This window comes from Polyodon spathula, chromosome 13 (genome assembly GCF_017654505.1).
Source record: "Polyodon spathula isolate WHYD16114869_AA chromosome 13, ASM1765450v1, whole genome shotgun sequence".
Classification (NCBI taxonomy): Eukaryota; Metazoa; Chordata; class Actinopteri; order Acipenseriformes; family Polyodontidae; genus Polyodon; species Polyodon spathula.
The window spans coordinates 42,209,335-42,235,123 of record NC_054546.1 but is presented as its reverse complement, the minus strand read 5'-3'; the positions used below and the strand labels follow the sequence as shown (position 1 = coordinate 42,235,123).

At 40.6% G+C, this 25,789-nt stretch overlaps 2 protein-coding genes and 2 non-coding genes across 7 annotated transcripts; 2 read left to right on the top strand and 2 right to left on the bottom strand.

Annotated features, from left to right (window-relative positions):
* Positions 1–563: 563 nt before the first annotated feature.
* Positions 564–11,554, bottom strand: tgm2l (transglutaminase 2, like). Of its 2 annotated transcripts, XM_041269526.1 has the most exons (13): positions 11,335–11,554; positions 10,617–10,793; positions 9,588–9,818; positions 8,635–8,753; positions 8,282–8,410; positions 7,379–7,556; positions 6,730–6,868; positions 6,448–6,551; positions 5,827–6,069; positions 3,805–4,071; positions 2,892–3,052; positions 2,021–2,157; positions 564–1,346 (listed from the first exon to the last, which is right to left on the bottom strand). In XM_041269526.1, the coding sequence occupies exons 1-13, from the start codon at positions 11,447–11,449 to the stop codon at positions 1,193–1,195; spliced, it is 2,154 nt and encodes a 717-aa protein (XP_041125460.1). In that variant the 5' UTR covers positions 11,450–11,554; the 3' UTR covers positions 564–1,192. The 2 variants fall into 2 exon arrangements, with proteins under 2 accessions (XP_041125460.1, XP_041125459.1); XM_041269525.1 differs by lacking the exon at positions 11,335–11,554 and having other exon boundaries at positions 10,617–11,309.
* Positions 11,555–17,817: 6,263 nt separating this feature from the next.
* LOC121325245 (plasmolipin-like) lies at positions 17,818–25,373 on the top strand. Of its 3 annotated transcripts, none has more exons than XM_041267643.1 (6): positions 17,818–18,049; positions 20,484–20,529; positions 21,177–21,364; positions 23,900–24,070; positions 24,362–24,475; positions 24,669–25,373. In XM_041267643.1, exons 3-6 carry the CDS (start codon positions 21,215–21,217, stop codon positions 24,786–24,788), a joined length of 555 nt encoding a protein of 184 aa, XP_041123577.1. In that variant the 5' UTR covers positions 17,818–18,049; positions 20,484–20,529; positions 21,177–21,214; the 3' UTR covers positions 24,789–25,373. The 3 variants fall into 3 exon arrangements, with proteins under 3 accessions (XP_041123577.1, XP_041123578.1, XP_041123579.1); XM_041267644.1 differs by having other exon boundaries at positions 17,819–18,049; positions 20,948–21,364; XM_041267645.1 differs by lacking the exon at positions 17,818–18,049 and adding an exon at positions 19,646–19,663.
* On the top strand, positions 19,121–19,203 carry trnal-cag. The gene has a single exon. It is a non-coding gene; the product is annotated as a tRNA-Leu (tRNA).
* trnal-cag lies at positions 19,475–19,557 on the bottom strand. The gene has a single exon. It is a non-coding gene; the product is annotated as a tRNA-Leu (tRNA).
* Positions 25,374–25,789: the final 416 nt, after the last annotated feature.

Genomic DNA, 25,789 nt, shown 5'->3' with positions numbered 1-25,789 from the left:
TCCTCGTCACCATACTGTACTTCCATTAGTCATCTCGTGCAGATGCTGAAGCAATTGTATAGACATTTTTACTCATATTTATTTGTATAAGGTTCGGAACTCAAACCAAGTATTACCTCAACGTCAATATTTGCAAACATTGGTTTTCTGAGTAATTCTTGTTGATTTTTAAATCCAAATTGTGTAGAGTACTTTAAATTACTGTCACATTATCCTGCCTTTCCTACTGGACTGACAAACGCCTGCAGAGAGATCTAGCTGTGTATAACAACGAAACCCTTCAATGTTTAATGCACAATGAACTGGACATGTGCAAAATATTACACTTCTTTATAACTACAACAAGAAAGAAGGGAAATTACAATATTTGCCTCTAATCAGTAAGTAAAATCCCATTCAAAATATATTAACCATCTATGAGAACGGTACTTGTTTTAGAGAGAATGTCTACGTTAATCTAAAACATTTTAACCCAATCCTTACCTGCAAAGGAATTCTCATGTCTTTGACCCGTCCCATTAAACAGCATGCCAAGAGCTTAAATCACTAACACTACAACAGCAGAGGTCAACATTCACATTTTAATATAATAATTCATATTCATGACATACTATACACATTACATGCACAATACATGAACATACAGTACTGGGGGACTGACTGTACTGGATCCGATCATGTAGTGAGTAGAAAAGCGGCTGTGACTGTAATTAGGGCTGCTTTAGAAACTCTTGTGTTTAAATGCAGTAAACACGTGGTTGTTATGGGAACAGCACAAGCAAGCTTAGGCGCTGGTTTACATACGTTACAGATTTCTAACTGCTGTAGTTTGCAAGCTGGGGTAACCTAGGATTAGCATCAGTGAATGGATGGTGCAGTTCAGTCAGTAAGATGATGAAATGATGTGAAGCGACAAGGACAGCACTCTCCAGGCTTTCACCTTTGCATACAGCTTGGTTTCCAGGTGTATGATCTGGGTCCCAGTCTGCTACAGGCCAGATCACAAACCCACCACACAGTGAAGAACATTTGCTTGTGCTGCCCCTGCCCTGAGCAACAGAAAGACTTCAGTCTCAAGAGTAAAACAACCCCCATATAAATCAGTGGGCTTTATGCTTCTCTTGATATATACTGTATATTATTTGATACTTTTTTAAAAGTGCCCTGTTTTTGCAACACTGGTGCTGCTGCTCTACATATTCTTGTCACGTACAATAACGCTGGCACAACCTTTGACGTCTCTCAGCTTGTTGGTGTCGAAGTCCACCAGTAGTTTGCGCAGCCCCGGTTTGGTTGGCTTGAATGAAACGCTCACGGTCACTTCCTGACCCGGTTTGATCTCTTTTCTGAAAGACAAAGGCATGAAGAACGTCAGCACCAGCAGCTCTGTGTACGCCAGACAGAAACTCAATGCCAGCACTGAAGCTATTGCTGAGCACCAGGGCAGGGACAGGCTCATTCCAGTATGTGTGCTTTGAGACAGCGAACCTCTACAAACCATCTATCTATCTATCTATCTATCTATCTATCTATCTATCTATCTATCTATCTATCTATCTATCTATCTATCTATATATATATATATATATATATATATATATATATAGTATTCAATATATATATATATATATATATATATATATATATATATATATATATATATATATTTTAATATATATATATATAGGGAATTTCTGTAAAATTTGAAGACATTGTGAGACTCTCTGGTATTTATACCAACAGGGTAACCTTATTCATGAAAGCATCAATAACATTTAAATAACACATACATATATGATATATAATTCAAACCTGCTTTAAAATATAGAGAAACCACTGAAGCAAACTGCTTTATTTTTTTAAACAGTTTTTTTTTCCCGTTAGGTCATTTTCTCTTGGTCGTGCCATGTCTGTGTCCTGTCAGAGGCATTGCTACATGGGTTTGGGGTTTTGGCACTGCGCTGTCGGCACAGTGGAAAATGGTTCTGGGCCTGATTCCACTGGTATGGCACATACTTACGGGGATTGAATCTCCTGCATGTTTGTCAATCCAGCGCCTTCAATGGTGAAAACCCCTTCACTCAGTGTAATGGGCAAGGGGTTCACAAACGTGATTTGTGCCGTGAGTTTCCGAGAAACCACAGGCTCGCCAATGATCTATATTGAAACACAAACGAACATTGAGCACACATCATAAAACATAAGCAGCATCACAAGCACTGATGCAGGCAGGCTGTGATTCCCGCACAGTATACAGTGTGCTGGGACAGGAGTAACATTCACTATTCTGGCTGTTCTCAGCCCTGAGAGAATGGAACATTTTATCATGGGAAAAAACCTGTAAAATGTGCCCTTGCTCGGTCAAAACTCCACTTTTCAGAAGTCACATGGCATGGCATCAAAAAAAGGAAAGCTTTCCCTGCACCCTTTTTATCTGGCAGATATAATAGAAAGCACAATATCAAGCGATCAATCTAATTGGTTATTATTTATGTTTTAACCCCTTGTTTGAAATTAGTGACACAAAAGTTGCCATTATGAGCTAACTATATTTTAGAACAGTTTTAGCTTTTATTTATTTATAAAATGAATTTAACCGTTGCAATATCTTGTTTACAGGTGTGCTTTCTAGTTTGTGCCCTGGTTGGCTCTGTGCTCTTTCAGTCTTGGTTTCCTGTAGTGATTGCTCTGAGACTTGCTTCAAGGCGGTATTACACAGATGTAAACAGTACTGTCCTTAAACTGAATCCAGAGACCAACAGCACTTATAAAGTTGACCACAGTAAATATACACAGTCATTTAGCACTCCCCCCCATGCTTTTCCCATGGGTTATACTATGCATTCCCATAGTTCCCCCTGGTTTGCCCTGTGCCAGGTGCAGTAGTGTACCTTGATAGCCAGCTGCGGGGTGCTGAGAGAGATGTTGCACTCATGCAGGATCACCTCGCCTCTCCCTTTCTGTTCCAGCAGGGCTGTGATCCTGATCAGGTGGTGCTCAGACAGATGCTTCCCATAATGTTCATACTTCAGTCTCAGCACTTCCTTCTTAGCTGAGGAACAGAGAACACAACCACTGAGGCGAGCCACAGTCTCAGAGCTCTGCACAGAATCAGAGAGGACTAACTCAAAGCACTTTGCACAGAATCAGAGAGGACTAACTCAAAGCAAAAGGACTGAGTTTGGTTTGTTTGTTTCAGTGCAATGTGAAAGCACAGTCAGTTCTTAAAAATATTCAAGTGAATCAGAAAAAAGACAGAGTCCTCTTTGAAGAGAACCCAGCTCTTTTGCACCGAAGTGTGTACAGGAGCCCAGTTCTGTTGGTTTAGAAACTAACCATATGTGAAAAGGCCCTAAGATTCATGTTGATTAAGGGATTGATGTGAATATTTGGGGAATGTGTCATGAATAGATATTTACTCTAGGAATTCAACAGGAAATCCTGTGTTAGTTCTCATGTAATTACATTACAACTATACAGATGCCTCCCAGTACTCAGCATGCAGCTCAGTGACTTGGATCAGAATGCAGATACAGCACATATCTGACCAGCATTTAGATGTTTTTTAGTAAAGAGTAAGGTAGTTCAAATGGTATTTCTATTAAACACTCAATAGGGCTAAATTTAGAAATACTGAAATAAATTAAATACATGTGAAAAAACTATTTGTCTAGCCTTTTTTATTGTCTTTTGATGCATCAAAACAGCTTCTAGTGGCAACGTGTGTAGAATGTATGACGTTTCTGTCAGTATTTCTTAATGGATACAGTACACAGTATACAGGGTGCTTCATTCTGAGGTTACCGTTAGACGCCTTCACGGAGAACGTGGAGGTCTTCCTGTGGCACTCCTGCAGCTGGATGCCGTTGTAAGTGACAGTCTTCGCTACAATCGTCAGCCCGATGTCTTTGTCCTCGAAGCTCTTATTGGACACTTCCACGTAGATATCGAAGTCGCTGCCGTTGACCGCCTGCACGTGTTTGATACCGATCTGCAGACTCTTCTCCGTGGAATTCAAGACAGAGTTTTTCAGCCCGGCTTTGGCGTACACTTCTCTCTCCATGGCAGAGCCTGCAGAAGAGCAGAGAACAATGACATCCCTCACCCAGTAAAGGGAGCAGAGAACAGTGACATCACACACCCAGTAAAGGGAGCACAGAACAATGACATCACTCACCCAGTAAAGGGAGCACAGAACAATGACATCACTCACCCAGTAAAGGGAGCACAGAACAATGACATCACTCACCCAGTAAAGGGAGCACAGAACAATGACATCACTCACCCAGTAAAGGGAGCACAGAACAATGACATCACTCACCCAGTAAAGGGAGCACAGAACAATGACATCACTCACCCAGTAAAGGGAGCACAGAACAATGACATCACTCACCCAGTAAAGGGAGCACAGAACAATGACATCACTCACCCAGTAAAGGGAGCACAGAACAATGACATCACTCACCCAGTAAAGGGAGCACAGAACAATGACATCACTCACCCAGTAAAGGGAGCAGAGAACAGTGACATCACTCACCCAGTAAAGGGAGCACAGAACAATGACATCACACACCCAGTAAAGGGAGCACAGAACAATGACATCACTCACCCAGTAAAGGGAGCACAGAACAATGACATCACTCACCCAGTAAAGGGAGCACAGAACAATGACATCACTCACCCAGTAAAGGGAGCAGAGAACAATGACATTACTCACCCAGTAAAGGGAGCAGAGAACAATGACATCACACACCCAGTAAAGGGAGCACAGAACAATGACATCACTCACCCAGTAAAGGGAGCACAGAACAATGACATTACTCACCCAGTAAAGGGAGCAGAGAACAGTGACATCACACACCCAGTAAAGGGAGCACAGAACAATGACATCACTCACCCAGTAAAGGGAGCACAGAACAATGACATCACTCACCCAGTAAAGGGAGCACAGAACAATGACATCACTCACCCAGTAAAGGGAGCACAGAACAATGACATCACTCACCCAGTAAAGGGAGCACAGAACAATGACATCACTCACCCAGTAAAGGGAGCAGAGAACAGTGACATCACTCACCCAGTAAAGGGAGCACAGAACAATGACATCACACACCCAGTAAAGGGAGCACAGAACAATGACATTACTCACCCAGTAAAGGGAGCAGAGAACAGTGACATCACTCACCCAGTAAAGGGAGCACAGAACAATGACATCACTCACCCAGTAAAGAGAGCAGAGAACAGTGACATCACTCACCCAGTAAAAGGAGCACTGATCAATGACATCACTCACCCAGTAAAGAGAAATGATTCCACCCTGCTTCAAATGCAATCTATTAATGTTTGTTTCATGCAAAAGTGTGTTGAAACTGAAACTTGTATATAATCACTGCCTGATTGTTAAGGCAATTGACTAAACAGCACACTTGTGCAGCTGTCTGAAAGGTTTTTGCATTTTTAACCTCCTGCATGAGGAGCTTGGATCGGGAACAAACTCTGTTTTTACTGATGAACCCCAATGCCACTTGCAATCTGTGTCTGTGAAACGCACTGATCACTGCTTACTGTACATGGAAATTTAGTCAATTTTCGCATTGACTGTATTGGACAATTTTACTAAATGTTATTTATTTATTTATTTTACTATTAATGCATCCTTTAAATTCAGCCTTGTTGGGGTAAATACTGAATCCTCAATGTGTTGCAATTGTAATCCACTTTCAAGACAAAATAAATGTGTTTGTTGATAACAACACACTATCTTTAACAGTTTAACATTTAAACGTGAAGCCAATTAAACTAAAGAGAGTGAGTAAGACGGAATACCTTCAGGATATTTGTAGTGCTGCGTGACATCCTCCCTCTTGTCTCCGTGCACGCTCTTTGTACTGATACACCTGCCCACATGGTGGCACTGCAGAGCAGCCTGGGAGCAGCTGCCCTCCTTGTCCACAATCCAGCACACTAGGTCTGCATTCACCTCAGCGAAGATGAACGGGGCGTCGTACTTGAGGTCAATGTTGCCTTCTTTAATAGCTTTCACAGGACATGGGCCACAACAGTATATACCTTCCAAGAGGAAAAGCACAACACTGAATCACAACGCTTGCATTGTGGCTTAAACAGAGACATCAAATATTGACTTTCACACCAACACTGTAGGCAAAATGTCAGGCAAAATGAAGAACATCCAGTCGTTTAATTGGTAAATTAATAACACTGGAGGATCGGTTTTTATTCTTGGGATGGAAGGCTCATTAAAATATTTTTGCATGCATTCAAGGGGGAATATTTATCTTTGAGTGAGAGAAAAGTTAGGAGAGAGGGGGAACAATGCTTTTGAATATCCCAGCCCAGTGATTCTGCTTTATTGTGTCCTATGCTTCAGTGGTATAACTGCCTGTTTGGTCACATCTCTTAACGAGTGAGGGTGCAGTGAGACTTTACCATCGCTCCTCTCCTGGGGGGTGGGGTCCAGCACCTGCCAGCCATCGAAGCCAGCAGGGAGGTCTTTACGAGCCATCCACGATTCCACCCAGCAGTGATAATTCCTACAGGAAACAGCAGTGTTTTTACTGCGTTAAACTTCTATAAAGGTAACAGATAACCCAGAAACTATTAATCAGTACAATACAGTCTTTGTAAACTTGAACTGTGATGGACTGACTGCCATAACTGGTTACATTCATGCAGAAGAGGTTGCAGATATGCAGAGTGAGGTCCGCCTACCAGATCATGTCGTCCCTCTTGCCCGGCAGAGACTCCAGAGTCTCACTGTAGTACCGGTCCACTTGGAGGTTGCCGTCAGTGTCGTGAGCAGAGGAGTAGTTAGTAATGCATCGAGTGGGGATGCCCAGGCACCTCAATACTGCAGACATGAAACAAGAAACAACACTGATACCAATGTGGTCTGCCTGTGCCATTGCTCAACCCGCGGGAGAGATAACTCACTGAACAAATCCGGTACATACATTTGCAGAAGAGCCACCTAACCCCAAGGCAGATCAACAGTAACAAAATGAACAAGGTTTTAGTCACATTAGTGCAAGTGATTGTAATCATAAACACTGCTCCTCAAATACACAGAGACACACTTAACATCATTTTTATGCCACTTCTAAAGTTGAGGGAACACGAAGCCATTTTGTGGATTGGAACTTGGTTTCAGGAGACTAGGTTTCAGGCCACTGCATGGCAAACCAGGGGAGACTTGGGGTTTGATACAGCAAAGTTGCCTCAAACTAGGTCTCCTGGAACCAGGTTTTAAGCCACTGTTCCTGAAAAAGTGGCTCTGTGTTCCCTCAGCTTTAGACTTTCCTAATTAGAGATGCAGTGCACTGTGAAGTGAGCCCAGCCCATTGACACTGTCACCCTGTACCTGTGCAAGCGACCCCAGTGAAGACCCAGCACTGCCCGTATCGAACCCTCTCCCCCCCGCTCCGGCTCCACTGGCGCAGGACAGGCACGCTGCCAGTCCAGCGGGTCGGGGAGGTGCCGTCAGAATAATCCCCACTCCAGCGGCCCAGCAGCACGCCCTTGTCATCATTCGCATTGATCTGCACACAGAACAGACGGGAACACACAGTGACAACATACCCCAGCTGGAGGGACTACGTACTGCAGACATTTCATCTAAGAAATGCATTTATTCCATTGTACAGGGATGGAAATAAAACTCCTATTGCATAGCAGTTTGATCCTGGTTTTACTAGGAGTTCAATAAGACAACTCTGGAGCTTGATAACAATACACTGTGGCTCATTGAGTCTTATTTCCATCCCAGTGTTACTTAATGACAAACCTGAAAAACAGAGGAACAGAAAATAAAGTTTTTAATTTAATAAGTATTTTAAAAAGCGTGTCTTTTAATTAGACATTGCTATCGTGAGTCTGCTATACACTCTGCAGTAATGCAGTAATTACTGTGCAGTCTGAAATGTATCCACTAGAAGGCATTGCAGGCTTTCTTTAGAGGTGCACTTGCTAAGAGTTTCAGAGCCCACGATTAGCTGGGCTGTGACTACAGGTACTGTAACTATAGGCAGTCCAGGATTAGTTCTTATCAGGGTCTGTGAAACCAGACAGAAGTGCACATCGCAATTGTCTATGAGCGATTATGAATGGGAATCTTAACATAACTGCTACCAGTACTTAAACTGTTCAGTATTTTGTTTTCTCTTTGGATACAAACTTTGCTCTGGTTCATACAGAATGGAAGTAGGACCCAGCCTGGCTTTTGCTTCCTTGATCTTTGCTGGTATTAGCAGTACGGTGAGCCTACCATTGCCGTCACCACTCTGCTGACATAAACAGGATCTCTCCTCTGCAGAAAATCAGCAACAGGATTCTTCAGCGCTGACAGACTGTTGTCCAGGATTTCAAAGCACACGTCCACAATGTCCTTCTCGAACTATTGACACAGGTAACACGACGCAACAGCGCGGATTAATCTGACAGACACACTGAGATGCTAAATAAAACTCAATCAATCAATAAGGTGTTATCTTCTTGAGATTAATTAAATAAAGCTGACTGATATTTTAACACTGGGATTCAATTTTAATTATAGCACAGTTAATAAATAAATATGGATATTAATAATAATAATAATAATAATAATAGATAAGCAGTTACTTGTCCGAAATTCCAGGGCACTGCGTGGATGTCCTCCCAGGATCCTTGGTAGAGCAGTCCCGTTTCGTTCAGGATGTACTCCTGCAGCATCTCCTCGTCCGGCAGGAACACTGGATCATCTGGGAGGCACAACCACGCACTCAGATCACAGGCTTCCTGAGTAGAACTGATCACAGTGTTAGCAGGTAATCCATGGTACCTAGCTAGACAAGCTCTTACACCAAAAACAATGTGGAGCAATGGTAGGCCTGCTGCTGCTAGCTTTCCTCATTCTGTAAAATACAGTATGGTAGACAATAATATACAGTATGGTATTATAATAATAATAATAATAATAATAATAATAATAATAATAATAATAATAATAATAATAATAATAATAATAATAATAAACATATACATGCCATTCAAATACAGCCCTTTGTGTATCACCGTGCATGGGCGTCTCAGGGGAGTGTGTGTAATGGATTTCTGTCTGTACTCATATGTAAAAGCTGTTTAGATTAAATGAACCAACCTCTAGCCTGTTCCTGTTACAGGCTGTTAAACTTGTCAACGTGCTACAGTGCGAACTTTGTAGAGAGCAAAGCAAGCCCTCTGCACACAGAACACCACTCATTTCAACACTGGGGAGGGGGGTCTTAGAAATAAGCAACAGGCCTGGATACTGGACTGCCTCACCCCCATAGAGAGAGCGTCCTATAAAAGGGCCAAAGCCCCCAGAACTCAAGAAGCAAATGCATTTTCATGTCATTAAAAAGCATGGCATCATTCTTTTCATTACTTGCTAGGAATGTAACCTCCACTACTGTGTGTGGGCTGGGGATAAATAGAAATTATTATTCTCAGTCTCCAGGCACTTTTGATGAAGATCAAAGGAGATGAAGTACAAAAGGAGCCCTGCAGACATAGCTTTGCACCAGGGGTTGAAGAGAAGGCAGAAGTGTCCATACCTTTGCACCAGGGGTTGAAGAGAAGGCAGAATTGTCCTGTGGGGATCTGCTGTAGAAGCTGCCCCTCCTGGGAGTACAGCACTACATCCATCCTGTACAGGCCTATAGGTGCGCTGGCAGGACTGCACACCGTCACCAGGAGCTCGCTCTGCGCTGGCTGCACACTCAGCCTCCACTTATCAGACCTGGCTTCCGAGCCGCTCACTTTGATTCCTGTCCCATTATCCTTCCCTACACAGAGCACAAAACGAACCCAGTGAACTCCTGTAACACGCTATTAATAAAAAGTGATTCAGCATTCTCACGGTTTGGTTTTGGTGTCTACTGGAGTTATACCCTTTCTATAGACACTACGGTATGCAAAAGCTCACACCAAATTTCATCACAATCGGATACAGAGTGCAGAGGTCCTCAAGACAGGAGTGGCATGCTTCAAGGATGATAACATTGCATCTGTTGGTTGGCTGCACGGCTATCATTTGAAGTTGACAGACATTTGTGTAATATGCAATGCAGTGCATTTTGGGAGATGATATATAAAAATAAACCTTACTGTTCAGGGGTATGGCAAGCTCTGTGAAATTCTTTACAGCCTATAGGATTTGCCTTTTGAAGTTATAGTTGATTTGCAGAAATATCTAATGGCATATTTACAGAGGTTGCCGAATCTCAGGGTTAATAGCTCTGCTCTTTCTAGTTACTCTATAGGAGAGTCCTTTGAAAAAGGACAATAAACTAATAAACCCTCTCAAACACTTGGAAAATTGTCCTTAACAAAACATTCCTTAAAACAGCCCTTCAAGTTTTGCCAGAAAAACCACATGAAACCCTACAAATAATCAAATTATTACTGTAAAGTTATATATAGCATTCTCAAGCACAAGGCAACCTCTGAAACCCATCAGTTACAGTAGAGTACTCTCTGCATTGCAAATACCAGAGACAGACAGCTAGTTAGAGGTTCATTATATGTGCAGGACAGGATTGCACAGGGCTGGTGAGGTGCTGGCGAGACAGAAGGATACTCACCGGTGTGGAGGACGAGGGCCAACTGCTCAGTGAGGTGCTGCAGCGGCCGGGTCCTGCACTGCACAGTGAGGGTGAAGGGCTGGCCCCTGCGCAGCACCAGCCTCTCGGTGTCCACCTCGTCAGTGTGGTGGGCTCGGTTATTGGAGTGGCAGTGCAGGTCCACTGCTTCCAGCAGCTCTGACAACAGAATACATTGCGCTCGGCTCAGGAAAGATAGCAAGGGACCGGATTCATTTAATCTAACAGAACGACTACCCAAGCACAGCTGATTGAATGGCTCCAGCCTCTTAGACTGAACAAATACATCAATAAATAAATACAAATGCAGATAGATACACATTAGTACATCACTGGTCTGCTGTTCCGAGTGTTTCCTGTTGTACTAGAGAGGTTTGCTGACCTTACCTTGCCCTGTACGCAGATCTGCAGTGTTGATTAGTTCATTTTTCTTCTAAAACAAAGACCTTTTAATGTTAGAGAAACCATACAAATACCAACAAGTTGTTATTTCCACTTTGTATGGTGCTTTATATGTAATAGTTAAACACAAAGTGAAGTTGTTTTAAGTTGTCCTACTTGTGTGAATGATTGAGCTGTCAGTACTGTCAGGTCTTGTGTCCTTCAACACTTACCGTACCCATTTAAACACTTCATCCAATCATTCATTTCTTTTAAAAAATGAATGATTAGTAAAACTAAATACAGTGATATGCCTTACCACCCGGGCTTGCCATGCTTGCGATCCCCTTGCGCAGATTGAAGTCTGTAGCTCCTGTTTTCCCTGTGTTGCTCTGTGAGTGAGTTGTTAGGTACTGTCTGATCCAGCAGTCCATGTATTTATACAGCACAGGAATGTGAATCACTCAGTGAGCTGTCCTGAGACCCCTGTGCTAACACTTACATCATGTATTGCAACAAAGAATCCACACACCACATGACGTGACTTAGCCACGCAAAATTAACTACTCTGCATCAATATTGCCCTTCGTTTTCCTTTTTATTTTCCTTTAATGACACAATCTTTCATGGAATACCCGCCTATCAAATACATTCAGTTAAAAAAAAGATTGCTTTTGAATACTTGCATAACCCGTGCAAGACTCATTATGAAATGCATGTATTTTGAGTGCAATACCTTATTCATTCCCAAAGTTTGGGGTTGGAGGTCTTGAGGGTAAAGGTAAACAGCAGCTCCTTGTGAAGGAGTTTATTGGAATCTTGGGAGCTCTGAGTTTCTGACAGTGTTTTACTCTATTGTACCTTCACAGTAGCAAACGACCTGACCCTGAGTAAAAGCTAATAAACCCACAGGTCGTCTCAGCCTGTGCAGTTCAGAGTGCTCAATACACAGAGACTGACTCCCGCTGCAATGCAGTTTGACCCATTTCAGACTTCAGTGTGAACTCCGTCATTCCAGAGGCAATCATCTTATGAGAATGCATGTTAATCATGAGGGACACAGTGGGGGCTGAATTCCATATATTCCATATATATTTTAGAAATGCAGGTCAGGTGGTCAAGCGCTTCTTCACTGTGAATCAGAAGAATACGAATGAAGGCAGTAGCTGTAACATATTTGACATTATATTTTGTGTCAGTTTTTCCCTTATATTTCTGATTGAGTGTTTTTAAAGCAAAGCCTGGATTTGATAGATAAGTGAGAGTACTTGTGCATCGTCCTTCTATAAAGTGTGAGCCTGAGAAAGAAAAAAAGAATAAAGTCAAGTTGAAGTTTAGTGAAGAAATAATCTACTTTGATAAACAGCACAACAACGTATCTGAGCCCTCACGAAGCCTTCAAAGTATTCAATACATTCAATAATGTATTTGTTTTATGAGCTGCACGGTGCAGCAATACACACTGTCACATTACATCATCCATAACTAATAATCACTCAATACACACTGTCACATTACATCATCCATAACTAATAATCACTCAATACACACTGTCACATGACATCATCCATAATAACAACTCAATACACACTGTCACCTGACATCATCCATAATAACAACTCAATACACACTGTCACATGACATCATCCATAACTAATAACCACTCAATACACACTGTCACATGACATCATCCATAACTAATAATCACTGAATACACACTGTCACATGACATCATCCATAATAACAACTCAATACACACTGTCACATGACATCATCCATAACTAATAACCACTCAATACACACTGTCACATGACATCATCCATAATAACCACTCAATACGCACTGTCACATGACATCATCCATAACTAATAACCACTCAATACACACTGTCACATGACATCATCCATAACTAATAATCACTGAATACACACTGTCACATGACATCATCCATAACTAATAACCACTCAATACACACTGTCACATGACATCATCCATAATAACAACTCAATACACAGTCACATGACATAATCCATAACTAATAACCACTCAATACACACTGTCACATTACATCATCCATAACGAATAAGCTCTAAATACTGCAGAAATTAAAAATGCTAAATGAAACTGAAACTCAATGACAAACAATTTGTCTAGAAGTCTTTTTCAATGTCTTTGAATTACAATACATGACTCAAAGAAGGCATCATACCAAATGAACCAGAGAATAAAACACGACGGTCCATCTATTACAACGCTGCAGACTCCTTGCGATGTAGCTACGAATCCCCACACAGTGGGGGGATTCTGAATCAACAGCAGTGTTTAACCGCATTGGGTTCATTGTATTCAATAAATATGGCAGTCTGCCCATTGCCGTGCAGTCCCAAAATGACTGTACTGTGCCTGAAGAAATATTGTCCAGAACTGAGCGTCTCGCTCTCAGTGTGCTGTTTGCCCTCCGTCTAGTTTTTTGTCCGTCCCCCTCGATAGTCTTTGTTATGGAAAAATCTTATTCATGTTTTTGAAACTATAAGTGGTGTCTCATTTCACAAGAAATGACTATTGCTACAGGAAGAGAAGTCACAATGCAGCTTATCAAGAGCACATGTTGGATCAGATGGATTTAATACAGCAGTTGCCAAATGTGACAATGGCACAGACAGTTTAGTTTCTTTGCAACTAACCAATGTCTTGTCTCTTTTTGATGTCTCTTTTTAATGTTTAGTCTCTTTGATGTCTAGTCTCTTTTTGATGAATGCATTGAAACGTATTGCCTCGAAATTTGCAAAATGAGCTGAGGTCAACGTTTTGCTCAGCCAGTTTTATCTGAGGTTCTCCTGGTGTTTCAGTGAACACTGTGGTCACTGAAACTTCCACGTCTGGTGAGTTTACAGTGTCACTCAGGGAGTCTTCAGAATGATCTCTGTTATCTTGGCTCTGTTTGCGATACCTCATGGGTATCCCATAATACATTGTTCCGGGCGTTACGCCGACGAAGCTCCTGTCTTATATCTTGTAAAGATAAGGTGGAGCAGGTAGGCAGCGATGGTGAGAGGGAACATCTGTGTGCCCTGAAAACAAACACAGCACACAAAGGGCTAGATTCTCACAGCTATCTATTCCAAATGGCCATTCGCGCAATGTTTATCTGAATGGAAAAAAAATTAAAAAAAAAACAAATAAGAAACAACTTAAGACTACTTACAAGTTTCATTTACAGTCTTAGCTGTTTACATCTGGTTTGATAACTTTTTGGGTGTGTTTCTCCTTTCTGAAAAAAATGTGCTAATGACAATTTGTAGTAAATAGCTTGTACAAAATTTGTATAAAGCAGCGTTGACTTAAGTACTTATTTCTATGCTGATAATCTATTTTAAAAAAGACAACTTCTGTTATGAAACTGGGGATAATTCGTGAGAGATGCAAGAGTAGATTCAAAGTTGCAATTCGGAACAAATCTTAAAGGAATGCGCAAATCGTAAAGGAACGAGCAAGGTTACCATTTTTAAGGATTCATTTAAATTTTGAAAGAGGATCGATGAATACTTTTCCCTCAAACAGTGGCATAAAAACCCTATTATCTGACTGTCTTAATGATGATGTTGTTTCATTTTGCTGATGTCAGCCCAGGTGGGTTCCCAGGTTACTGGAAGTCCTGCTTCTCTTCCTGTTGACACAGTGGTGAAAAGCAGGCTGTCATTCTCACACCCAGGCTATTTTCTCATGCGCTGACACAATGACCTCACTGTCCCTGAGGCGGCTCCTCAGTGACTGCCCGTTTCAGAATGTTACACAGCGGGTGGAAATGTGGACTCTTCGCTTTTGCAAGGAATGCAACAAGGACTCAGGCTTTACAAAAACAACGCTGAGTGAAAACTTCCAACATAGAACACACTGACGCATTTTAATTCTATACAGTAAACAATAAACGGTCTGTTAAAGTAAAAGGGGTCTTCACACTTCAATGACCTGCCCTGAGTAACACCCCTCATTCATATCAAATACAAACCGCACAAAAATGTACCTCCCCAACTGCAGCGTGACCTGTGCCCATGAAAACGATTCAGCATCACAGTCTCTGCATGGGATCAGCTTGGATTATAAGAAGTATGAATGGCGCTTCCTTAGGGGCATTTTAACATATGCTTGAATTGTTCAGGCCTTATGGAATATGTACAGGTTTAAAAACTAAATCAAAATGTTGTTGCGGATGTGAGTTCATTTCTTTCCCTGGGTCTAACGTGGCATTCCAATAAGCATGCTGTATAATGTTTGCAGGATGTGGCAGAAAAGAAGGGGCACAGCCTGGGATGCTGTGGGTTTCGATTTTAATCACAACAAACAAAAAAAAAACATCCCTTTCCCAGGTTTAAACAGAAAACTCCACTTTCTACAACTTGTCTGCAAAAAGCTCCAGTAAGACTTACTTCCTTTGGCTGGAGATGAGAAAACATTTCCAGCCACATTGCAGCACCTTCCTTTCACTATAGTAATCTGCACCGTCACTTCGTTCACTGTGTGTGTGTGCAGTGAGGTCACTATCTTATTTCACAATCGCTTATCGGTTGAAGCAGAACCTTATTGCAGTCACACTGCAATGACACTGAAAAAAATCTCTTTGGGAAATATTCGGACAGACTTCATCAGCTGTGGGTTACAAAGGAATCGTTTAAAGCAACATTATTACAGGCTCTGCAAGTGTAACTGAATGTGCAGACGTTTATATCAACACCCTTGTTATATAAAATTTACAAGATCAGCCCTTTGGTCAAATGTTGGCACTTGCAGCTGTCTGTGAAAACGTACTCCTCGAACAACACGTCCAAAAACCAAAGCAAACATTTGCAGCAAATGTAGGGGTAGAGGAGGTCGAAAAAAATAAATTTTGTTTCTCATATTGAGTGTCTACTGTTTAAATTATACACAGCATTCTCCAGATGTTTTTATGGTATAGGCAAAACAATTATAAAGCACATGGAATTCCACAAATCTCTATTGGAGAGATTCAAACCTACACTGCACACCTAATATATTGCAGAACTTACACAACAAAAATGATGGTCTGTTATCAGATTGCAATTTACACATCTGCAACTCTTTAATATAGAGACACGTGTAAAGCAAACAGTCAGCTTCCTCTGTGCTGTACCTGAGAGTGTGAGGGCCTTCTCTAGCTCCAGCCCGTGTCCAGAGTACCTGCAAACAGTTACAAACCACACACAGGACCAGCAGAGCCAGAGCAGGGGCAAAACAACTGAACGCATTCTTATGCCTCATGTCACTATGTGGTGATTCAAAATTGCATGACAGACGTAGCATTACACCTTTAAAAGAAATGGTATGCTTTACATTTCTGTGGGTCACCGCAGCTTCTACGGGGCTGCAGTGACCTGCACCATTGCTCTGAGGGGTGTCTCTTTCCTTCGACCCCCAAATTAAATTCCACTCTTATTAATACAAACCTCCTAATCCAGCTGTTGTTCATATGAACTGCCTTTTATTATCACTCAGCAGGGGATGCATTTCCCAGTCGCAGGGAATATGGGAATATATGGAGTGAACGGTCCGTCTGTACGTAGCCTACATGTACACACTGTGAGATAATTATGCAAGATCTTCATTTTGCATTTTCATCCATGGTGGGGGTTGGATGCTACTGTCACAGCTGTTAGGCAATCCCAATCCATAAATAAGATACAGATGGACAGGGTGAAAAATATTTTTATACAACAGAAATAAAAACAAAGCTTGCCTCCTCCGAGCTCACAGAAGCGTGAGCAAGGCAAAGAAGTGACATACCGTCAAGAGCGGGCTTCTCGGTATATTTATTTCTCTGCTTCTCGTTGACACATACTTGTGGTTAAGAACAATAAATAAAAACACACAGAGCCTGTGGTATTACTAGACAAGCCTTCCACCTCATATAAGGCTTTACAAACAGTTCTGCAAGATTATTGTCAAAGACACTGAAATGTCAAACAAACCTAGGAAATACCTGGTGAGAGCGTCCATTGGGTTTGCTCTCTTTGAAGTGGAGGCTTCTCTGACACTAGACTGTATGGATTTATTGTAATTAATTTAACAGCAGTGGGTTTAAATACTGCTGCTCTTTAACAATATTAATCATGCTGGGGTTTCCTCCAGGGATAACTTATAGACTCATGTATTAGCATTAATACACACAATGCATATACAGTGAAACTAGCTTTATACATTTTAGCATGGTGGTACTAACATTCACCACAGCTTAGATCATTAAAACTGACCCTAAAAATGGTTCTTCATCAGATTCCACAGCAGTAATAAAGAGAGCTCTCCACAACTGCTCTTAAATCTACTGTACCTGCTACAAAAAACTGTTAGCACTTATGTACCGACTGTCTGCTTCGGTTTAATGACAAAAACTTGTGTCTTAAACCAGGTGAAGAAGATGTCAGCACCCTACTTCTAAATCAAAGCTGTATTGCTTTGTCAAGCCTTTTCAAATGGCAGAGACAGGTACACTGAGCAGATAGGAACCTTTGCTCACCCGCCCTCAACACTTGGAAATTTACTTCCGTTTACTTGCAGGTCTCAGCAGTGGTCAGTTTGGAGCATGCAATTATATGTTTAGCATTAGTTAAAAACAGGCTGGTTGGAGGGATTTAGAGATTCAGGTATTCAGGTTTTACTAAAGCTTGTGCACCAGGATTTCTACACGTGCTAATGCAGGGGGTCTGGCAGCATTGAGAAGACCCACACAGGTCAATGATAGGTGACACTGATGGCCAAGATGACTTTTCTGTTTGCACTCTGGCTGGTGCGGGCTGCTGCAGTCAGTGTTTTGCCTGATCTTTGTGTAAGGAGACGGTAGCCCTGCTCGATGTACCCGAAAGTAAATAAGAAAAACAGAAGAATGACGTAGGACGCCAGGCAGGTGTAAGCGATCAGCGAGAATGTGTAAGGTGTTTCTGAAACCAGGTACAGCAACGTGAAGTAATGAGATGTGCAAACGCGAGAAACAGCAGCAAGGTACATTTCCAGCAGCCTGTCAGGTAGGAAATAATAATAATAATAATAATAATAATAATAATAATATATGGCTGTGATTGACAGAAGTAGTTTTGGCACAATGAAATGTAAGCGTCACGTGGAAATGCGTAGCCGAAATGTAAATGGACAGCGTGAAATGTAAAAAGCAAAGTGGCAAAAGTGAAATAAATAAATATAGAAATAGACAAACAAAGGGAAATACATAAATAAATGTCCATGTATTTATTTATTTATTCATTTATTCTTAATTTTGTCATGGAATATCCTCTAGAACCCGTTGCTACAGTGTCACTTGTTCCTGTTATAAAAGTCGCATGACCGCCATGCGCTTGTGCTCACGACTCCAGCGCGTCACCACTGAGTCTGCATTTTGACTTCAGTACAGTGTCTCTGCACCCACCTCCTTTCTAAACACAAGACAAACTGAAACTTTTTATAACACTATGTAAAACAATGTTTATTCCTGGGTAGTAAGTGTTATTTCCTAATTGCTTATGCCTCAAAAGTATAGAAAATGGCTATTATTCCCCACAAACTTTGCTTTTTTGACCAGGACAGTGATATTTCAAAATATCACTATTTACAATGGGAAAACGGGCAAATGTGTGTCTCATATAAAGTCAGAAAAAAAACAACATATGAATCCAAATTAACATGTATTTATACTAAAGTAATACAAAAATGACTACAAACGATCTAAAAGTGTTTAGTTTTTCGAGATTGTAAATACAGTATAATCGTAAATCTCGAAAAACTACTCACTTCTAAATGTTTTGCCCGTTTTCCCATTGGAAATAGTGATATTTTGAAATATCACTGTCCTGGTCACAAAAGCAAAGTTTGTGGGGAATAATAGCCATTTTCTATACTTTTGAGGCATAAGCAATTAGGAAATAACACTTACTACCCAGGAACAAAAAAAAAAATGTTACACGGTGTAATCAACCACAGTTGACGTGGTGAGGAACTAATGTTTTACAGCGCAGCGTTTATTTGCAAATAAACGTATTAATACATTAACATCATACTATGTTGTGCACCTGACTGAAGTACATAACATTTAGAGATTAACAGTCAGGATGGCCGAGCGGTCTAAGGCGCTGCGTTCAGGTCGCAGTCTCCTCTGGAGGCGTGGGTTCGAATCCCACTTCTGACAAGTAGTGATTTTTTTTTTTTTTTTTATAAAGATATTTTTGGCTAAATAAAAAAAAGAAAATGCAATGGTTTTTATATTCACTTTTAATACAATCGTTAGTGATTTATTTGCCATGTAAGCTGTACTGAAAAAGTTCAGAGTAGTATTGTCAAATAAATGTGTCTGTAAGTAATTACTTTATCATTTGAACAATATTTAAAATTTTCTACTTTAAAAAAAAAGAATTTCCTACTGCTTAATTGTATTACATTTTTAAACGCAAAAGGTATTTTGTCAGAAGTGGGATTCGAACCCACGCCTCCAGAGGAGACTGCGACCTGAACGCAGCGCCTTAGACCGCTCGGCCATCCTGACGTGCGTATAAACTTTTAAACAAGTTACTGCGCTGCTTACACAAAGCGGGTTATGGTAAATTCGCACCTGGAGTATAGCAAACCGTATTAAACAATGCTGCATTAAGGTATGTCAGACAATAAGATTTTACCTTTAACTTCGCCGTTACCTTTCTATTTACTGTAGAAATGCAACGTTATTCTCAGGTCAGCTGACTTCAATATCTAATGTGTAAGCAATATAAAACTAACCACGTCAGCCCCGCCCTTCCTGCATAAACAATCCCTAGCCACCGAACAAGCAGATATATCTATTGAGTCAGCTGACCATGATAAAACGTGTTGAGATGCAGTATGCATTGCCCTGGTGCCTGGGAGATGCCAGTCAACTAACTCGCAATATATATACACTGAACTACAAAAACGCCCGTTGCAGATAGACACCAGTGAAAGAATGACCTGCCTGATTTATGCATTTATACCTATTGGCTACTGGGGGCAAGATTATAATAGGGATTTCACAAAACATCAGTTTCAGGGACTCATAATCACACTACCCTCATATTTCACCTATTTGTAATCTAATTAAAAAACAGGAGGGACATAATTCCAGGACCTAAAGTAAAACTATCGGAAACTAAAGTAGACAAGCTTTCAGGCTATTGCTTTCTTCAGTGTGCTCCAAAACCAGCAGTACGTTATGGACAGCTCTTTAGTTATTTTGTATTTAGTGCAAGGATCAAGGTCTGATAATTATGAAAATATATTGTAGTAATTTTACTCCATATAAAAAGACTTCTCTGTCACAGGGCTAGGAGTAGGTATATTTAACCTTATAGCCTACTTCAAAAGCTTCACGCAGGTGTGAACTGTGTTCCATTAATGGAACATCAAAACATGACAGCATAACCACACTGGTAACATTCTGCTCATATGCTTGCTCTTTAGAACTGAATCATTGCATTGCCATTGAACATCACTTGAAGATCACTTGGTAAGAGTAAAGTCTTATTGTACTCTGTTTTTGTATTCTGTACAATGCTTGCAATCTTCACAACAACTGAGATAAAAATACACTCAGGTCTGTATTCACTGGCATTGTGTGCTGATAATGCAAGAGGTGTGGTAACAATGGACCCTTCATGAAGAGTCTGGCGACATGAAAACACAACAGCAGTGTTTCCCAAAGCTCTTCTTGCATTCTAAGCTCCCAGGTGATTCAGATTTCTAAAGGGTTTGTGTCAGAAAGGTATACTTTGTTATGCTATGTTATATTATGTACAACCAGGCTGTTACGCCAATTGTAAGACAAGCTCAGAAAGGCTGGGATTGGCACAAGCCTGAGTGACAGGCAGCTATTAACAGTGCTCAACAGCCCTACAGTGCTGAGCTTATGTAAATGTTTAACTCAGGTGAACGCCCTCAGCAGCTCGGCTATTGTGTGCCGAGCTCACCAGGGAGAGACACATATCCACTTACTGGGCTGAGGAAAACAATGATGAACAGGATCTGAAAGACAGCGAGGAAACCACGAGAAGGAGCTTACTGGACTTGAAACAAATATACCTGGGTGTGCACAACCACATCTTTCTGTTGTGTGTGTTTTTCTTTTAATGCAGTAATTTTAAACTGGTTTAAAAGTTTTAAGGGTTTACTACTCCGGGGCACTACCAGTCACCATGGATGAATTTCCAGCTAAAGTCAGCACCGGAACCAGCTCGCAGCCAACCCAGTCCAGTTCTGGCTTCCGTGGGTTTTCAGTGGGACCTGTCAAAATGGATGTGTTGTTTATTAGGACTATTCCTGGGATCCTGATGATGGTGGAAATCGTAAGTGTTGTTTCCCACTTTTATATTTTAAATGTCCTTGCTTTGTGATTGTACTGTACTTGTGTGTGCAAGTGCAATGATGGGTACAGCCTGACTTGCACAATGTTAGGTATTTTCTCAATGTGGGTGTTCAACTAGCTCAGGTTTGCAAATTATGCGACTGTCTGCTTTAAATAATCCCACTGTCGTCGATGAATCCCAGTTGGGTAAAAACAATTGTATTCATACAAAGCTATTCATATGTATATGGAACTGCTTTCTAGCATTTCAATAAAAATTATTCAAAATGTATGAGTCACCTGCTTCTACCATGTTGGCCAGGTTACTACTGTAAAAGAAGCTTTTTACTTTTCTGCTTAAATAAAGATCTTAATGGACTGAGCTAAAAGCCTCTAGAACCACACAAAAAATAGTCTCTGATATTTTTTTTTTTTTACAGCTCATAAACACTGAACTGGTGTGCATCCATTATAACTAACTTCACTATCGACAGCAATTAACATTCATTCATGGGCTGAATTGGACCTAGAAGTCAGATGATCTTACCCAGTGACAGACAAGCTGTTCCATCAAGTCTACTCTACAGATACTGCTGACAGAGATCATGTTTATTCACCTCTATTTTAACACGTGGGAATGATTTCACTTACCAGTTACAATGCATTTTCAGCATGATCGAAAAGTTTGCATGCAGTAATGCATCCAAGCTTATGTGGTTTTACTGCACATGAATATCTACAAAACAAAAACACGTTAGACAAGACCAGCAACTCTATTTAAATACATTTTGAATTTGAATGTCTTTTACTTTGTGACACAAGCTTCTGGAACATTGTTTCAATATCCCACCTAAGTTATTATTATTTTTCTTAAATACTGAAAGACTGGACATGGGCTGTGGTCTGAGTCTTGGGGAAAGTATCTAAACTAGGAAACCAAACTAGGAAGTTTGTTCAAGAGTGGGTGGACAGCCTCACCTCCGCTGAAGTTCTTAAGATCACATGGTGCTGAGGAGTGCATGATGAGCCTCATTCCAGGGTGGAATTGAGCTCTTCTGAGGAGTGACATCATTTTAGTCAACCTTGCTGCTCAAGCACCGTACCTCAAACCCTGGTTCCAGTCTGGCTACGGGCTTGGGGATGAGTTCTCGTGGTCTCTGTGTGGATCTGAATATACATAAAGTGGTCCATATTATCAAAACCTCCATCATGGCTGGTTGTATGTAGTGTAGGGAGTGTACTATTGGCCCAATAATATGAACTTATCACATGATTCAAAATGAGAGCTCTAGATAATGCAACAGGGAGATCAAATCCGAAAGATTAGAAACATTGAGAAAAGATTCAAGCTGTGTCTGAGAGGCACAGAATTGGTGGATACATTTCAGCATGCAGCTTTGAAAAGTTCAAGTGAAATAGTGTGAGCAATTTCCATTTCTATCAAAAATGGAATCAGGATACTCTATTGCTGAAGCAAAAGTAAACTTTTTATAGGTGACCAGTCACGTGAAGCTCACTCCCACGTATGCAAACATACAAAACAAATACGAGCCCATACTTTTACTGAAAAGGTTTACGTAAACAACTTAACCAATCAATCTTTTTTGCTACAATGGAGCAAATATTGAAAGAAGAAGAATTTCCAAAGTAATTCAACTCTCTTCAATCCTGTAGCATTGCAGTCAGCCCTTGTGTCAACACAATTAGGTTGGATCGCTCCTTTTTAAATTTGGGTTATAACACGAGTCTAACCAAAACCATAAATGCATAGTACACAATTGAATTGACATGACTGCAGTTTTTTAAGTCACAGGATATTCCTGGAGATCACTCAAGTATCATTTCCCAGATAAGCCACAAATCCATTGTTTGTAACGCAATCTAGCATCAATAATAGATAAACTAATTATAAACATTCACTGTTTATGTGTGCGTGCCTGTGCAATACTCTGATCTTTGAGCGTGTTAACACTTAATTGGAAGCATTAGTCTCACTATTAAAAAGCATTTAAAAAGAGCAATAGATTAAAATTAAGAAAATAAAACTGGCTTCCAAGGGACGTAAAACATAAGCTGTTATTACTTACATATTAATAAAATGGGAACTTCGTCTACAAGCAAAATCTTTATTATGGAAGTTGTTTCACCTTTAAGGGAACCATCATTTATTAGGAGACACAAGCAAAAAAATGAATGGGGAGAAGAAGCAAATAGAAAGCGGTTCCTAATAGCCTGGGGCACTTGCAGTGAATTCAGTCCTTGCTTCTGTACCCAATTATAATAGGTTATCAACTGACTGGAGATTATCCCTAGTTAGTTCAGGTGGGTAGGATATTGTACTAAGATTGTATTGACAGCAAATCATATTCATTAACTATCTGGAAGTTTTGGTACTGAATAAAATAACTATTTAATTTTTGGGTTTTTTTCTCAGTACAGATACCAAGTAAAGGATAACCTTTTGTTAGTACAGAACAAATGCTGAGTGCAGTTGCCTACTTTAATGAACTGATTGCATTTCTTTTGTATTTGTCAGGTTCTGGGTTTACTGGTGTGGGCTCTGATTGCTGGTTCCACATACATGAACCATGCATTTGGATGGGTGATGTTTGTTAGCGTCACACTCTGGGTAATAACAACCTGCCTGTTTGTGGTCTACTTCCTGGGTGTGCCCGAAAAAACACAATTTGTTCCTTGGCCTATTGCGGTAGGTTAAATGTTTACCTGAAATAAAGTGTTTTACAAACAGTTAAGGGAGGGACTGTGTTACTATTTGTTTGCTTAGCCTCTCGTGTTCTGTGGTGTTTGGGGGGAGGGTCCTTTTCACCCCACTCATAAGTTCAGTGGCACCCCAGATCTACCCATTGTTCTTCACATTGTCCCTTTACAAAAATAGAGCCAATTACAAAATAACTGCATTTAAAATATCATGTTATAATTCTTCCTAAAAACTGTAAAGAAAGTGCCGATAACTTGTCTTCTTTTCTTCCATGGATAGATGATGATCTTTAATGTCAATGCTACTGTCCTGTACATCACTGCCTTCATAACCAACGCAGCATCAGTTCCTATAAACGGGGCTGCAGATTACAACAACCTGGCGGCGGCAGCTGTAAGTAAACATGTTGGGACTCTGTTTAACCCTTCTTCTACCCAATCCGATTGCAGTGAAACTATATCGAGTCCATTACTGTAGGTTATCGAGCACAGGTGGTTTTGCTGTGCAGTTCTGTGGGAAATTGATTTTAATAACAAACCCAGCAGCGTCCCTAAACTAACTGCCTCACCTTTTTTTGCACCAACAGTTCTTTGCATGTCTGGTTATGATCGCCTACAGTGCAAGCTCCTTCTTCAGCTTCATGGCGTTCCGAGGACAGGGCAGCAACGCAGCAACAAACCAAGCGACCGGAAACCTCCCAGCATAGCCAAATACAGCACACTACAAAAGCAGCAGGGAACACCAACACGAGTACATACTTACAAAAACTGTTTTTTGATGTTTTTTGAGGTTAAACCAAGCCTTGTGTTATCCGCTTTTCGTTTGCAGAATGTTAAAAGCGGCTGTCTTTTACTTTAAAACATGATATTTAATCTGCACCGCATTAGAAACTAATCAATGAGAGAGCACTGTGATTGTTACACTTTTTGTATGTCTTCTTTTGGGCTGGTGGGAGGGATGATGCCCTGCTGTAATTTCTGCAGCTTCGCAGTAGTTACGCTACACTTCTAGCGAGTCAATTGCTTTGATGGGTTCATCCGTCTGACATTTGCCACCATTGTGCGAGGTCATGGCTTGGCACATGTGCAGTAGATTATCCTGTTCCAGTAAACATGGCAACCTTAATGTGCCCTGTGCTTTAATTATGCTCTTTCTATCTCTCCATCCTCATGATTATGGAAGAGAGATAACACAAAGTCACTAATGGCTAACGACTAACACTTTGGTTACACTTTATGTAAAAGTAACCCACTCCTTACACTGAAATACAAATAAAACCCAAAAAACAGAAGTCCTATATATATATATATATATATATATATATATATATATATATATATATATATATATATATATATATATATATATATATATATATATATAAAATCGGTGGATAGCCAATAAACACTGGAAAGCCTGTGGAAATGGTTCATCAATTCACGTGACTTTACCATTTCCCCCCCAATGAAAAATAAAACCTACTAGAAAAATAAATACATTTCCCAGTGCTGCTGGGCTATGTCCTGCCTTTCTGGCTTGTATACATTACTGATTTGTTCTGAATATTTTAAACCTATGGGTGACTCCTCCTGCGAGATTTAAAACGAGATCACAATCAGGACTGGGGGCTTGTTAGCAAGCAGAAAAACTGTATTACAGTTAAGATACGAAGGATTTAAAACAGAATTGTGCGAATTGTAAAAAAAT

Coding starts and splice junctions, on each gene's coding strand:
- tgm2l (XM_041269525.1), bottom strand. CDS start 10,956: ATGTGTATCTATCTGCATTTGTATTTATTTATTGATGTATTTGTTCAG. Junction 9,819..10,616: donor GGCCCTCGTCCTCCACACCG/GTGAGTATCCTT, acceptor TGCTCTGTGTAG/GGAAGGATAATGGGACAGGA. Junction 6,552..6,729: donor AAGAGGGACGACATGATCTG/GTAGGCGGACCT, acceptor TGTTTCCTGTAG/GAATTATCACTGCTGGGTGG.
- LOC121325245 (XM_041267643.1), top strand. CDS start 21,215: ATGGATGAATTTCCAGCTAAAGTCAGCACCGGAACCAGCTCGCAGCCA. Junction 24,071..24,361: donor TTGTTCCTTGGCCTATTGCG/GTAGGTTAAATG, acceptor TTCCATGGATAG/ATGATGATCTTTAATGTCAA. Junction 24,476..24,668: donor ACAACCTGGCGGCGGCAGCT/GTAAGTAAACAT, acceptor TTGCACCAACAG/TTCTTTGCATGTCTGGTTAT.